General features: G+C 50.1%; 1 protein-coding gene across 1 annotated transcript in view; it reads right to left on the bottom strand.

Annotated features, from left to right (window-relative positions):
- LOC144511497 (uncharacterized) overlaps positions 1-16,163 on the bottom strand; it is a 77,143-nt gene that overhangs the window by 38,306 nt on the left and 22,674 nt on the right. Inside the window, exon 4 of the mRNA XM_078241884.1 lies at positions 2,783-2,878. Within this exon, the coding sequence (XP_078098010.1) occupies positions 2,783-2,878 (96 nt within the window). The remainder of the gene's footprint in view (positions 1-2,782; positions 2,879-16,163) is intronic.

Below are 16,163 nucleotides of genomic sequence, written 5' to 3' on the forward strand. Positions count from 1 at the left end.
CAGATTCACCACTCTCTGGCTGAAGAAATTCCTCCTCATCTCTGTTTTAATGGATCGTTCCTTTATCCTGAAGTTGGGTCCTCTGGTTCTAGTTTTTCCTACGAGCGGAAACACCCTCTCCACGTCCACTCTATCCAGGCCTCGCAGTATCCTGTAAGTTTCAATAAGATTCCCCCCCTCATCCTTCTAAACTCCGAGTACAGACCCAGAGTCCTCAACCGTTCCTCACACGATAAGCTGTTCATTCCAGGGATCATTCTTCTGAACCTCCTCTGGACCCTTTCCAAGGCCCAGCACATCCTTCCTTAGATACGGGGCCCAAAACTGCTCACAATACTCCAAATGGGGTCTGACCAGAGCCTTATACAGCCTCAGAAGTACATCCCTGCTCTTGTATTCTAGCCCTCTCGACATGAATGCTAACATTGCATCTGCCTTCCTAACTGCCGACTGAACCTGCACGTTAACCTGAAGAGAATCTTGAACAAGGACTCCCAAGTCCCTTTGTGTTTCTGATTTCCGAAGCCTTTCCTGTGTGTATAACCTCACACTTTTCCACATTGTATTCCATCTGTCACTCCTTTTCCCACTCTCCTAACATGTCCCAGTCCTTCTGCAGCCCCCCTGCTTCCTCAATACTACCTGTCCCTCTACATACCACCCCTCTCCACTGGACTCCACAGGGATCTATAGACCAGTGAGCCTTGTTAATCCTCCAGACAAAACTCTTCAATTGGAGGCATTAAAAATAAAACAAGACTTACTCCAACTTATAAATCAAACCAAAAGGTTTAATAAGGAAAATTCATTTCTCCAACACTTGAGCCCTCACCCTGAGCTATTCCAATCTCCCACAAACCCCAGCAGCTCCTTGTGAATACTGAATCAGCTGACCACCACCACATCATTTTGTCATTGGCCACACAGTTTAGTGGGTCAGCTGACCCTTACAGCTTGTTACCATTAGTCACACTCCAGCAGATCCAATGTTATCATTGATTCCATTCTAACAAGCCTAACGTCGGGACTGGGGAAGTTGTTCGATTCCATTGTCAAGGATTTCATAGCTCAGCAATAGGAAAGCACTGGTGCAATCAGATAAAGTCAGCATGGATTTACAAAGGGATAATCATGCTTGAGGAATCGATTGGAGTTTTTGGAGGATGTAACTGGTAGAGTTGGCTGAGGAGAACCAGTGGATGTGGTTTATGGCCCCGTCATAGCAACACCCACTGTGGGGCCCAGTTGAAAGTCCACTGGTCCCATGGCGGGATTGGATGATCGAGGCAGTGGGCAGGATGGAAAACCCCACCCATCATCACCACGACCTGCCACTAACTCCCACCTTCCCAGGTGGTTGAGCTGGGTGTGCCCCTACACCTTACCTGTTGAACCTGTACCATCCGTAGACAAGATCCTTGTCACACTGCCGCTGTCCCACACATTCTGTCCCAGTACAATCGCTGCTTCTCCAGGGCTGGTTCAGCACCGTGTGATCTACACACGGCTCAGTGAGCGCTGAGTTTGGGTCTGAGTGACAGAGATGTTTAACGCTAACAGATAAAGTACAGTCAATGTCAGAAACCTGTGACCACCCTCTCCCCCCCCTCACTCAGATAACAACAACCTCAATGCAGGAGGGAGTGTCGGGGGATGGGGAAACCTCAGTGATGTGGAGAGATTGGAGAAAGTCGGGGAATGTTCTCCACGGGGAAGAGGTGAAGGCGGAGCGGGGATTTGATCGTGGGGTTCAGGATCACGGGGAGGGTCTGGGACAGAGTCAAGAGAGAGAAACGGTTCATGTTGAGGGGGTCGGGTTAAGAATGAGAAGGGACAGAGACAGTTTCACGGGGATCGGGTAGAGAAGCGATGGGGACACGAGGAGAAATGTTTTCACATGGCGAGTGGTTAGGGTGTGGAGTGAGCTGTCTGAGAGTGTGGGGGAGGCAGCTTCAATCGAGGGATTCGAGAGGGAATTAGACTGGATTCAGGAAAGGCAGAATGTGCCGAGGTTCCACCCCACTCCCTTCATCACTCCGTCCCTCCCCCTCAGTCGCTCCGTCCCTCTCCCCTTACTCACTCCATCCCACTGCCCTCGCTCCCCCACTCCCACTCCCCTCGCTCCCTCAATCCCACTGCCCTCACTCCCTCAATCCCACTGCCCTCACTCCCTCAATCCCACTCCCCTCGCTCCCTCAATCCCACTCCCCTCGCTCCCTCAATCCCACTCCCCTCGCTCCCTCAATCCCACTCCCCTCGCTCCCCCAATCCCAATCCCCTCACTCACTCCATCCCACTCCCCTCACTCACTCCATCCCACTCCCCTCACTCACTCCATCCCACTCCCCTCACTCACTCCATCCCACTCCCCTCACTCACTCCATCCCACTCCCCTCACTCACTCCATCCCACTCCCCTCACTCACTCCATCCCACTCCCCTCACTCACTCCATCCCACTCCCCTCACTCACTCCATCCCACTCCCCTCACTCACTCCATCCCACTCCCCTCACTCACTCCATCCCACTCCCCTCACTCACTCCATCCCACTCCCCTCACTCACTCCATCCCACTCCCCTCACTCACTCCATCCCACTCCCCTCACTCACTCCATCCCACTCCCCTCACTCACTCCATCCCACTCCCCTCACTCACTCCATCCCACTCCCCTCACTCACTCCATCCCACTCCCCTCACTCCAAAAATTCCGGCCTTTAACTCATTAAACTAGCGAGATATCTGGGGAATGTCAAATCCGGATAAACTAGCGGCAGATTGATACCTGAGGTTGGAGATTCTGTCGGGATTGGGGAACCTGATTCAGTGGATTCCGGCTGGGATTTATCATCGGCTCCCAGAGTTGGAGCTGTCCCTGGATCTGTGACAAGGGAGGAGATATGGGAGATCACAGAGCAGAAATCATCTCAATCCTTCATCTGTTTGTAACGGAAATTCAGACCAATTTACACTTCCCAATTTATTCCACCCGGAATCAGTCAGTGCCCAGAAACTGTGTCACAACGAGACATTAAATCACACTGCACTCTGCACGCAGCACACTAACTCCTGTCACTGCATCCCACTGCCCTCAATCCCACTCCCCTCGCTCCCTCCATCCCACTGCCCTCGCTCCCTCAATCCCACTGCCCTCGCTCCCTCAATTCCACTCCCCTCACTCCCTCAATCCCACTCCCTCAATCCCACTCCCCCAGCTCGCTCCGTCCCACTCCCCTCGCTCCCTCAATCCCACTCCCCTCGCTCCCTCAATCCCACTCCCCCCGCTCCCTCAATCCCACTCCCCCCGCTCCCTCAATCCCACTCCCCCCGCTCCCTCAATCCCACTCCCCCGCTCGCCCCATCCCACTCCCCCCGTCCCTCTCCCCTCAGTCGCTCCGTCCCTCTCCCCTCAGTCGCTCCGTCCCTCTCCCCTCAGTCGCTCCGTCCCTCTCCCCTCAGTCGCTCCGTCCCTCTCCCCTCAGTCGCTCCGTCCCTCTCCCCTCAGTCGCTCCGTCCCTCTCCCCTCAGTCGCTCCGTCCCTCTCCCCTCAGTCGCTCCGTCCCTCTCCCCTCAGTCGCTCCGTCCCTCTCCCCTCAGTCGCTCCGTCCCTCTCCCCTCAGTCGCTCCGTCCCTCTCCCCTCAGTCGCTCCGTCCCTCTCCCCTCAGTCGTTCCGTCCCTCTCCCCTCAGTCGCTCCGTCCCTCTCCCCTCAGTCGCTCCGTCCCTCTCCCCTCAGTCGCTCCGTCCCTCTCCCCTCAGTCGCTCCGTCCCTCTCCCCTCAGTCGCTCCGTCCCTCTCCCCTCAGTCGCTCCGTCCCTCTCCCCTCAGTCGCTCCGTCCCTCTCCCCTCAGTCGCTCCGTCCCTCTCCCCTCAGTCGCTCCGTCCCTCTCCCCTCAGTCGCTCCGTCCCTCTCCCCTCAGTCGCTCCGTCCCTCTCCCCTCAGTCGCTCCGTCCCTCTCCCCTCAGTCGCTCCGTCCCTCTCCCCTCAGTCGCTCCGTCCCTCTCCCCTCAGTCGCTCCGTCCCTCTCCCCTCAGTCGCTCCGTCCCTCTCCCCTCAGTCGCTCCGTCCCTCTCCCCTCAGTCGCTCCGTCCCTCTCCCCTCAGTCGCTCCGTCCCTCTCCCCTCAGTCGCTCCGTCCCTCTCCCCTCAGTCGCTCCGTCCCTCTCCCCTCAGTCGCTCCGTCCCTCTCCCCTCAGTCGCTCCGTCCCTCTCCCCTCAGTCGCTCCGTCCCTCTCCCCTCAGTCGCTCCGTCCCTCTCCCCTCAGTCGCTCCGTCCCTCTCCCCTCAGTCACTGGGTGTGTCAGTGTCCCGGTATATCCAGTGTTGCCCTCCTGGGTCATTTTGAAACAGCAATGTACCTTTGCAATAAGCAGCGTCACAGCCTGGTGTCGGTTTCAGCTCATAGACAAAGTAACTGCTGCAGTTTTTAATCTTTATCTCTCGCTTCCAGCTGCAGGGATTCCCATCCCAGTTAAAACAAACTGTCCCGCTTCCTTCCCCCTGTTCCAGGGTGGGATGTGATCCTGAAATGAGGTGTATAAATATTGGAGAGTGTAAGCGATGTGAACAGTGCTGGACAGTGAGTGTAAATCTGATATTGTAAAGTCTGACTGACCGTTTAACCAGCCTGGACGATGTGTGGAGCAGTGTCTCGGTGCGACCCGAGTCTCCGGAATCTTCCATCCGCCAGAACTGGAACAACAATCACAGAGTCAGAGAATTACAGAATGGTACAGCTGAGAATGAGCGCCATTCAGTCCCCCATGTCCCTGCTATCCCCTGTGAATGATCTGTCCAATGATGTCCACCTCCCCTTCCCTCCTATAAGACCATAAGACACAGGAGCAGAATTAGGCCCCTCGGCCCATCGAGTCTGCTCCGCCATTCAATCATGGAGGTACACACACTGTGCTGTTAGGGAGAGACTGCCAGGAATTTGACCCCCAGCCACAGTGAAGGAACGGCCGATATGTTTCCAAGTCGGGCTGGTGTGAGTGGCCTGGAGGGGGGAAACTTGCAGCTGGTGGGGTTTCCCCATGTATCTGCTGCCCTTGTCCTTCTAGATGGTAGAGGTGGTGGGTTTGGAAGGTGCTGTTGAAGGAGCCTTGGCGAGTCGCTGCGGTGCATCTTGTAGACGGTTCACACGGCTGCCGCTGTGTGTCGGTGGTGGAGGGAGTGAATGTTTGTGGTTAGCGTGTCGATCGAGCGGGGGGGAGAGGGGGCTGCTTTGTCCTGGAGGGTGTCGAGCTTTCTCGAGTGTTGTTGGGAGCCGCACTCATCCAGGGAAATGGGGAGAATCCCATCACACTCCTGACTTGTGTCCTTGTAGATGGTGGGACAGGCTTTGGGTAGGTGGGAGTCAGGAGGTGAGTTACTCTCCGCAGGATTCCCAGCCTCTGACCTGCTCTGGGAGCCACAGTATTTATATGGCTGGGTCCCAGTTCAGTTTCTACTCAATGTCAACCCCCAGGATGTTGATATTGGGGGAGGGGGAGGGGGATACAGCGATAGTAACGCCATTGAATGTCAAAGGGACAGATGGTTCGATCCTCTCTTGTTGGAGATGGACACTTGTGTGGGGTGAATGTTACTCGCCACTGATGGGGAGGGAAATCTGCCATCATTACTCGGTCTGGCCTGCAGATGGCTCCACACACAGCAACCTAGAACATAGAACATTACAGCGCAGTACAGGCCCTTCGGCCCTCGATGTTGCGCCGACCAGTGGAACCAATCTAAAGCCCCTCTAATCTACACTATTCCAATATCATCCATATGTTTATCCAATAACCATTTGAATGCTCTCAACGTTGACGAGTCCACTACTGCTGCAGGCAGGGCATTCCACGCCCTTACTACTCTCTGAGTAAAGAACCTACCTCTGACATCTGTCCTATATCTATCACCCCTCAATTTAAAGCTATGTCCCCTCGTGTTAGCCATCACCATCCGAGGAAAAAGGCTCTCACTATCCACCCTATCTAATCCACTGATCATCTTATATGCCTCTATTAAGTCACCTCTTAACCTTCTTCTCTCGAACAAAAACAACCTCAAGTCCCTCAGCCTTTCCTCATGCGGTCTTCCCACCATACCAGGCAACATCCTGGTAAATCTCCTCTGCACCCTTTCCAACGCTTCCACATCTTTTCTATAATGCGGCGACCAGAACTGTACGCAATACTCCAAGTGCGGCCGCACCAGAGTTTTGTACAGTTGCAACATGACCTCCCGGCTCCGAAACTCAATCCTTCTACCAATAAAAGCTAACACACCGTACGCCTTCTTAACAACCCTATCAATCTGGGTGCCAACTTTCAGGGATTTATGCACATGGACACCCAGATCCCTCTATTCATCCACACTACCTTACCATTAGCCCAGTACTCTGTATTCCTGTTACTCCTTCCAAAGTGATTCACCTCACACTTTTCCACATTAAACTCCATTTGCCACCTCTCAGCCCAGCTCTGCAGCTTATCTATGTCCCTCTGTAACCTGCCACTTCCCTCCGCACTGTCTACAACTCCACCGATTTTAGTGTCATCCGCAAATTTACTAATCCATCCTTCTACGCCCTCATCCAAGTCATTAATAAAACTGACAAACAGCAGTGGCCCCAAAACAGATCCTTGCGGTACACCACTAGTAACTGAACTCCAGGATGAACATTTCCCATCAACCACCACCCTCTGTTTTCTTACGGCTAGCCAATTCCTGATCCAAACCACTAAATCACCCTCAATCCCATGCCTCTGTATCTTCTGCAATAGCTTACCATGGGGAACCTTATCAAACGCTTTGCTGAAATCCATATACACCACATCAACCGCTTTATCCTCATCCACCTCTTTGGTCAACTTCTCAAAGAACTCAATAAGGTTTGTGAGGCACGACCTACCCTTCACAAAACCGTGCTGACATCCCCAATCAAATTATTCCTTTCTAGATGCTTATAAATCCTCTTATAATCCTTTCCAAAACTTTGCCCACAACAGAAGTAAGGTTCACTGGTCTATAATTACCAGGGTTGTCCCTACTCCATTTGCTATCCTTCAGTCACTATTCCTGTAGACAATGACGCCATAAAGATCAAAGCCAAAGGCTCTGCAATCTCCTCCCTAGCCTCCCAGAGAATCCTCGGATAAATCCCATCCGGCCCAGGGGACTTATCTATTTTCACACTTTCCAGAATTGCTAACACCTCCTCCTTATGAACCTCAATCCCGTCTAGTCTTATAGCCTGCATCTCAGTATTCTCCTCGACAACATTGTCTTTTTCCTGTGTGAATACTGACGAAAAATATTCATTTAGCGCCTCTCCTATCTCTTCAGACTCCACGCACAACTTCCCACGACTGTCCTTCACTGGCCCTAATCTTACCTCAGTCATTCTTTTATTCCTGACATACCGATAGAAAGCTTTAGGGTTTTCCTTGATCCTACCTGCCGAAGACTTCTGTTGTCCCCTCCTGGCTCGTCTGAGCTCTCTCTTTAGGTCCTTCCTGGCTAACTTGTAACTCTCAAGCGCCCTAACTGAGCCTTCACGTCTCATCTGATATATTCATATTCAATATTCGTCCGGAACTCTGATACTGAATCTGGTTCTCCAGCGCAAAAGGGTGGGATGAAGAAGAGGAGAGCAGTAGTGATAGGGGACTCAATGGTCAGAGGTAGAGACAGGAGGTTCTGTGGTCGGGACAGAGACTCCCGCATGGTTTGTTGCCTCCCAGGTGCCAAGGTCAGCGATGTCTCTGATCGCGTGCACAGCGTTCTAAAGTGGGACGGTGATCAGCCAGATGTCGTGGTACACGTCGGCACCAATGACGTGGGAAGGAAGAGTGAGGAGGTCCTAAAGAGTGAGTACAAAGAGCTTGGAAGGAAGTTAAAAAGCAGGACCCTGAGGGTAGTAATCTCAGGATTGCTACCTGAGCCACATGCCAGTGAGGGCAGGAGTAGGATGCTTGGGCGGATGAACACGTGGCTGAGGAACTGGTGCAGGGGGCAGGGTTTCCAATTCTTGGATCATTGGGACCTCTTCTGGGGCAGGTGGGACCTGTCCAAGAGACGGGTTGCACCTAAACGACAAGGGGACCAATATACTTGCAGGGAGATTTGCTCGTGTTATTGGGGAGCATTTAAACTAGATTTCCAAGGGGATGGGAACCAGAGTGCCAGAGCAGATAGTGGAGCAGGGGTAAAAAGACAGGTTAGTTCAAGCAAAATCACAAATGGAAGGGTAGAGTGTGGTGGAAATAGTTTTTTGAGGTGTGTCTATTTCAATGCCAGGAGTATTGTGGGGAAGGCAGATGAGCTGAAGGCGTGGATTGACACATGGAAATATGACATTATAGCCATTAGTGAAACTTGGCTACAGGAGGGGCAGGACTGGCAGCTCAATGTTCCAGGGTTCCAATGTTTCAGACGGGATAGAGGCAAAGGGATAAAAGGTGGGGGGGGTGGCATTGTTAGTCAGGGAAAATGTTACAGCGGTACTCAGGCAGGATAGATTAGGGAGCTTGTCTACAGAGGCCCTATGGGTGGAGCTGAGAAACAGGAAAGGTATGACCACATTAATGGGGTTGTGTTATAGACCACCCAATAGTCAGCAAGAATTGGAGGAGCAAATCAGCGGAGAGATAACTGACAACTGCAAGAAACACAAAGTTGTGATCGTAGAGGATTTCAATTTTCCACATATAGATTGGGACTCGCAGACTGTTAAAGGTTTAGGCGGGGTAGAGTTTGTAAAATGTGTTCAGGAGAATTTTCTACATCAGTATATAGAGGTGCCAACCAGAGAGGATGCGATATTGGATCTCCTATTGGGAAATGAGTTAGGGCAGGTGATGGATGTGAGTGTGAGGGAACACTTTGGATCCAGTGATCATAATGCCATTAGTTTCAACCTGATCATGGATAAGGATAGATCTGGTCCTCGGGTTGAAGTTCTGAACTGGAAAAAGGCCAAATTTGATGGAATGAGAAGGGATCTGGGAAGTGTGGATTGGCACAGGCTGTTCTCTGGTAAGGATGTAAATGGAAAGTGGGAGGCCTTCAAAGGAGAAATTTTGAGAGTGCAGAGTTTGTATGTTCCTGTCAGGATTAAAGGCAAAGTAAATAGGAATAAGGAACCTTGGTTCTCGAGGGAGATTGTAACACTGATTAAGAGGAAGAGAGAGTTGTATGAAATGTACAGGCAGCAAGGAACACATCAGATGCTCGAGGAGTATAAAAAGTGCAAGAAGCTACTTAAGAGGGAAATCAGGAGGGCGTAAAGAAGACATGAGGTTGCTTCGGCAGACAGAGTGAAGGAAAATCCAAAGAGCTTTTATAGGTATGTTAGGAGCAAAAGGATAGTGAGGGATAAAATTGGTCCTCTTGAAGACCAGAGTGGTAGACTGTGTATGGAACCAAAAGAGATGGGGGAGATACTAAATGGGTTTTTTTGCATCCGTATTGACTGAGGAAACGGGCATGGAGTCTACGGAAATAGGGCAAACAGGCAGGGAGGTCATGGAAACTTTACAGATTAAAGGGGAGGAGGTGCTTGCTGTCTTGAGGCAAATCAGAGTGGATAAATCCCCAGGACCGGACAGGGTATTCCCACGGACCTTGAGGGAAGCTAGTGTTGAACTTGCAGGGGCCCTGGCAGACATATTTAAAATGTCAGTATTCACGGGGGAGGTGCCGGATGATTGGAGGGTGGCTCATGTTGTTCTGTTCTTTAAAAAAGGTTCCAAAAGAAATCCGGGAAATTATAGGCCAGTAAGTTTGACGTCGGTGGTGGGCAAGTTATTGGAAGGTGTGATAAGGGATAGGATCTACAAATATTTGGATAGACCGGGACTTATTAGGGAGAGTCAACATGGCTTTGTGCGTGGCAGGTCATGTTTGACCAATCTATTAGAGTTTTTCGAGGAGGTTACCAGGAAAGTGGATGAAGGGAAGGCGGTGGATGTTGTCTACCTGGATTTCAGCAAGGCCTTTGACAAGGTCCCTCATGGGAGGTTAGTCAGGAAGGTTCAGTCGCTGGGTATACATGGGGAGGTAGTAAATTGGATTAGAAACTGGCTCAATGGAAGAACTCTTTCAATGGAAGAAGCCAGAGAGTGGTTGTGGAGGAATGCTTCTCTGAGTGGAGGCCTGTGACTAGTGGTAAGCCGCAGAGATCGGTGTTGGGTCCATTGTTGTTTGTCATCTATATCAATGATCTGGATGATAATGTGGTCAATTGGATCAGCAAGTTTGCTGATGATACAAAGATTGGAGGGGTAGTGGACAGTGAGAAAGGTTTTCAGAGGGATTTGGACCAACTAGAAAAATGGGCTAAAAAATGGCAAATGGAATTTAGCGCAGACAAGTGTGAGATATTGCACATTGGAAGGACAAACCAAAGTAGAACGTACAGGGTAAATGGTAGGACTCTGAAGAGTGCAGTTGAACAGAGGGATCTGGGAATACAGGTACAGAATTCCCTAAAAGCGACGTCACAGGTGGATAGGGTCGTAAAGAGTGCCTTTGGTACATTGGCCTTTATAAATCGGAGTATCGAGTATAAAAGTTGGAGTGTTATGGTAAGGTTATATAAGGCATTGGTGAGGCCGAATTTCGAGTACTGTGTACAGTTTTGGTCACCTAGTTACAGGAAGGATGTAAATAAGGTTGAAAGAGTGCAGAGAAGGTTCACAAGGATGTTGCCGGGACTTGAGAAGCTGAGTTACAGAGAGAGATTGAATAGGTTGGGACTTTATTCCCTGGAGAGTAGAAGATTGAGGGGAGATTTGATACAGGTGTATAAGATTTTGATGGGTATAGATAGAGTGAATGCAAGCAGGCTTTTTCCGCTGAGGCTAGGGGAGAAAAAAACCAGAGGGCATGGGTTAAGGGTGAAAGGAGAAAAGTTTAAAGGGAATATTAGGGGGGGCTTCTTCACGCAGAGAGTGGTGGGAGTGTGGAATGCGCTGCCGGATAAAGTGGTAAATGGTAATTGGTCACTTTTAACATTTAAGAAAAACTTGGACGGGTTCATGGATGAGAGGGGTGTGGAGGGATATGGTCCAAGTGCAGGTCAGTGGGACGAGGCAAAAAATGGTTCGGCACAAATAAGAAGGGCCAAAAGGCCTGTTTCTGAGCTGTAATTTTCTATGGTTCTATCTTTACATAAGTCTCCTTCTTCCTCTTCCCAAGAGATTCAACTTCTTTAGTAAACCACGGTTCCCTCGCTCGACCACTTCCTCCCTGCCTGACAGGTACATACTTATCAAGGACACGCAGTAGCTGTTCCTTGAACAAGCTCCACATTACGATTGTGCCCATCCCCTGCAGTTTCCTTCCACATCCTATGCATTCTAAATCTCACCTCATCGCATCATAATTTCCTTTCCCCCAGTGAGAATTCCTGTATATACCTGTCCCTTTCCATCGCTAAAGTAAACGTAATTGAATTGTGGTCACTGTCTCCAAAGTGCTCACCTACCTCCAAATCTAACACCTGGCCTGGTTCATTACCCAGTACCAAATCCAATGTGGCCTTGCCTCTTGTTGGCCTATCTACATACTGTGTCAGGAAACCCTCCTGTACACATTGTACAAAAACTGACCCATCTAAAGTACTCGAATGATCGCTTTTCCAGTCAATATTTGTAAAGTTAAAGTCCCCCAGTACAACTACCCTGTTACTTTCGCTCCTATCCAGAATCATCTTTGCAATCCTTTCCTTTTCATCTCTGGAACTTTTCGGAGGCCTATAAAAAACTTCCAACAGGGTGACCTCTCCTTTCCTGTTTCTAACCTCAGCCCATACTACCTCAGTAGACGAGTCCTCATCAAATGTCCTTTCTGCCACCGTAATACTGTCCTTGACTAACAATGCCATGCCTCCCCCTCTTTTACCACCTTCCCTGCACTTACTGAAACATCTAAACCCCAGAACTGCAACAACCATTCCTGTCCCTGCTCTATCCATGTCTCTGAAATGGCCACAACATCAAAATCTCAGATACCAACCCATGCTGCAAGTTCACCCACCTTATTCCGGATGCTCCTGGCGTTGAAGTAGACACACTTCAAACCACCTTCCTGCCTGCCGGTACACTCCTGCGACCTTGAAACCTCATCCATGACCTCACTACTCTCAACCTCCTGTACACTGGAGCTACAATTCAGGTTCCCATCCCCCTGCTGAATTAGTTTAAACCCTCCTGAAGAGCAGAAGCAAATTTCCCCCCCAAGATATTGGTACCCCTCTGGTTCAGGTGTAGACCATCCCGTTCGTAGAGGTCCCACCTACCCCAGAATGAGCCCCAATTATCCAGGTATCTGAATCCCTCCCTCCTGCACCATCCCTGTAACCACGTGTTCAACTGCTCTCTCTCCCTATTCCTCTCCTCGCTAACACGTGGCTCAGGTAACAAACCAGAGATAACAACTCTGTTTGTTCCAGCTCTCAGCTTCCACCCTAACTCCCTGAATTTCTGCCTTACATCCCCATCCCTTTTCCTATCTATGTCATTGGTGCCTACGTGGACCACAACTTGGGGCTGGTCCCCTCCTCCTTAAGGATCCTGAAAACACGATCCGATTCATCACGGACCCCGGCACCTGGGAGGCAATACACCAACCGCGATTCTCCCTCGTTCCCACAGAATCTCCTATCTGTCCCCCCCGAACTATGGAGTCCCCAATGACTAATGCTCTACTCCTCTCCCCCCTTCCCTTCTGAGCAACAGGGGCAGACTCTGTGCCAGAGACCTGTACCCCATGGCTTACCCCTGGTAAGTCATCCTCACCAGCAGTATCCAAAACGATATGCTTGTTATACAGAGGAACGGCCACAGGGGATCGCTGCACTGACTGCTTCTTACCCCCTCGAACAGTCACCCAGTCAGAGATTTAGAGTGATACAGCTGAGAATGAGCGCCGTTCAGTCCCCCATGTCCCTGCTATCCCCTGTGAATGATCTATCCAATGATGTCTCACCCCACTTCCCTCCTATAAGACCATAAGACATAGGAGCAGAATGAGGCCACTCGGCCCATCGAGTCTGCTCCGCCATTCAATCACGGCTGATAGTTTTCTCATTCCCATTCTCCTGCCTCGTCCCCATAACCCCTGATCCCCTTATTAATCAGGAACCTATCTATCTCTGTCCCTTAAAAACACTCAATGACCCGGCCTCCACAGCCTTCTGCGGCAAAGAGTTCCACAGATTCACCACTCTCTGGCTGAAGAAATTCCACCTCATCTCTGTTTTAAAAGATCGTCCCTTTAGCCTGAGGTTGTGCCCTCTGGTTCTAGTTTTTCCCACCAGTGGAAACATCCTCTCCACGTCCACTCTATCCAGGCCTTGCAGTATCCTGTAAGTTTCAATAAGATCCCCCCTCATCCTTCTAAACTCCAACGAGTACAGACCCAGTGTCTTCAACCGTTCCTCTTCATTCCATGGATCATTCTTGTGAACCTCCTCTGGACCCTTTCCAAGGCCCAGCACATCCTTCCTTCGATATGGGGCCCAAAACTGCTTCTACTGCTCCAAATGGGGTCTGACCAGAGCCTTATGCAGCCTCAGAAGTACATCTCTGCTCTTGTATTCGAGCCCTCTCGATATGAATGTGAACATTGTATCTGCCTTCCTAACTGCCGACTGAACCTGCACGTTAACCTGAAGAGAATCCTGAACAAGGACTCCCAAGTCCCTTTGTGTTTCTGATTTCCGAAGCATTTCCCCATTTAGAAAATAGTCTATACCTCCACTCCTCCTTTCCTATGTGTATAACCTCACACTTTTCCAAATTGTATCCCATCTGTCACTCCTTTTCCCACTCTCCGAACCTGTCCCAGTCCTTCTGCAGCCCCCCTGCTTCCTCAATACTACCTGTCCCTCTACATACCACCTCTCTCCACTGGACTCCACAGGGATCTATAGACCAGTGAGCCTTGTTAATCCTCCAGACAGAACTCTTCAACTGGAGGCATTAAAAATAAAACAAGACTTACTCCAACGTATAAATCAAACCAAAACCTCATGGCAGACTGGGGCAGAAGGTGACCCCGTGGCAGACTGGGGCAGAAGGTGACCCCGTGGCAGACTGGGGCAGAAGGTGACCTCATGGCAGACTGGGGCAGAAGGTGACCCCGTGGCAGACTGGTGCAGAAGGTGACCTCATGGCAGACTGGTGCAGAAGGTGACCCCGTGGCAGACTGGGGCAGAAGGTGACCCCGTGGCAGACTGGTGCAGAAGGTGACCCCGTGACAGACTGGTCCAGAAGGTGAAGTCGCATGGCAAAAGAGGTGAGCTGGCAAGGTGGATACAAAACTGGCTCGGTCAAAGAAAGAAGTCTCACAAGTCTCATGTTGTTCCGTTGTTTAAAAAAGGTTCCAAAAGAAATCCGGGAAATTACCGGCAAGTAAGTTTGACGTCGGTGGTGGGCAAGTTATTGGAAGGTGTGATACGGGGTAGGATCTACAAATATTTGGATAGACAGGGACTTATTAGGGAGAGTCAACATGGCTTTGTGCGTGGTAGGTCATGTTTGACCAGTCTATTAGAGTTTTTCGAGAAGGTTACCAGGAAAGTGGATGAAGGGAATGCGGTGGATGTTGTCTACCTGGATTTCAGCAAGGGCTTTGACAAGGTCCCTCATGGAGGATAGTTAGAAAGGTTCAGTCACTAGGGATACATGGGGCGGTAGTAAATTGGATAAGACACTGGCTCAATGGAAGAAGCCAGAGAGTGGTTGTGGAGGATTGTTTCTCTGAGTGGAGGCCTGTGACTAGTGATGTGCCGCAGGGATCGGTGTTGGGTCCATTGTTGTTTGTCATCTATATCAATGATCTGGATGATAATGTGGTCAATTGGATCAGCAAGTTTGCTGATGATACAAAGATTGGAGGTGTAGTGGACAGTGAGGAAGGTTTTCAAAGCTTGCAGAGGGATTTGGACCAACTAGAAAAATGGGCTGAAAAATGGCAAATGGAATTTAACGCAGACAAGTGTGAGATATTGCACTTTAGAAGGACAAATCAAAGTAGAACGTACAGGGTAAATGGTAGGACTCTGAAGAGTGCAGAGGGATCTGGGAATACAGGTACAGAATTCCCTAAAAGTGACATCACAGGTGGATAGGGTCGTAAAGAGTGCCTTTGGTACATTGGCCTTTATAAATCGGAGTATCGAGTCTAAAAGTTGGAGTGTTATGGTAAGGTTATATAATAAGAAGTTTAACAACACCAGGTTAAAGTCCAACAGGTTTATTTGGTAGCAAAAGCCACACAAGCTTTCGGAGCTCTTAGCCCCTTCTTCAAGTGAGTGGGAATTCTGTTCACAAACAGAGCTTATAAAGACACAGACTCAATTTACATGAATAATGGTTGGAATGCGAATACTTACAACTAATCAAGTCTTTAAGAAACGAAACAATGTGAGTGGAGAGAGCATCAAGACAGGCTAAAAAGATGTGTATTGTCTCCAGACAAGACAGCCAGTGAAACTCTGCAGGTCCACGCAACTGTGGGAGTTACAAATAGTGTGACATGAACCCAATATCCCGGTTGAGGCCGTCCTCGTGTGTGCGGAACTTGGCTATCAGTTTCTGCTCAGCGACTCTGCGCTGTCGTGTGTCGCGAAGGCCGCCTTGGAGAACGCTTACCCGAATATCAGAGGCCGAATGCCCGTGACCGCTGAAGTGCTCCCCAACAGGAAGAGAACAGTCTTGCCTGGTGATTGTCGAGCGGTGTTCAGTCATCCGTTGTCGCAGCGTCTGCATAGTTTCCCCAATGTACCATGCCTCGGGACATCCTTTCTTGCAGCGTATCAGGTAGACAACGTTGGCCGAATTGCAAGAGTATGTACCGTGTACCTGGTGGATGGTGTTCTCACGTGAGATGATGGCATCTGTGTCGATGATATTCGCATTCCAACCATTATTCATGTAAATTGAGTCTGTGTCTTTATAAGCTCTGTTTGTGAACAGAATTCCCACTCACCTGAAGAAGGGGCTTAGAGCTCCGAAAGCTTGTGTGGCTTTTGCTACCAAATAAACCTGTTGGACTTTAACCTGGTGTTGTTAAACTTCTTACTGTGTTTACCCCAGTCCAACGCCGGCATCTCCACATCATGGCTACCATCGACACCGCAAACTGCCGGCTCCAAGTGGAGAGGATCGC

This window comes from Mustelus asterias, chromosome 24 (genome assembly GCF_964213995.1).
Source record: "Mustelus asterias chromosome 24, sMusAst1.hap1.1, whole genome shotgun sequence".
In the NCBI taxonomy this organism is placed as follows: domain Eukaryota; kingdom Metazoa; phylum Chordata; class Chondrichthyes; order Carcharhiniformes; family Triakidae; genus Mustelus; species Mustelus asterias.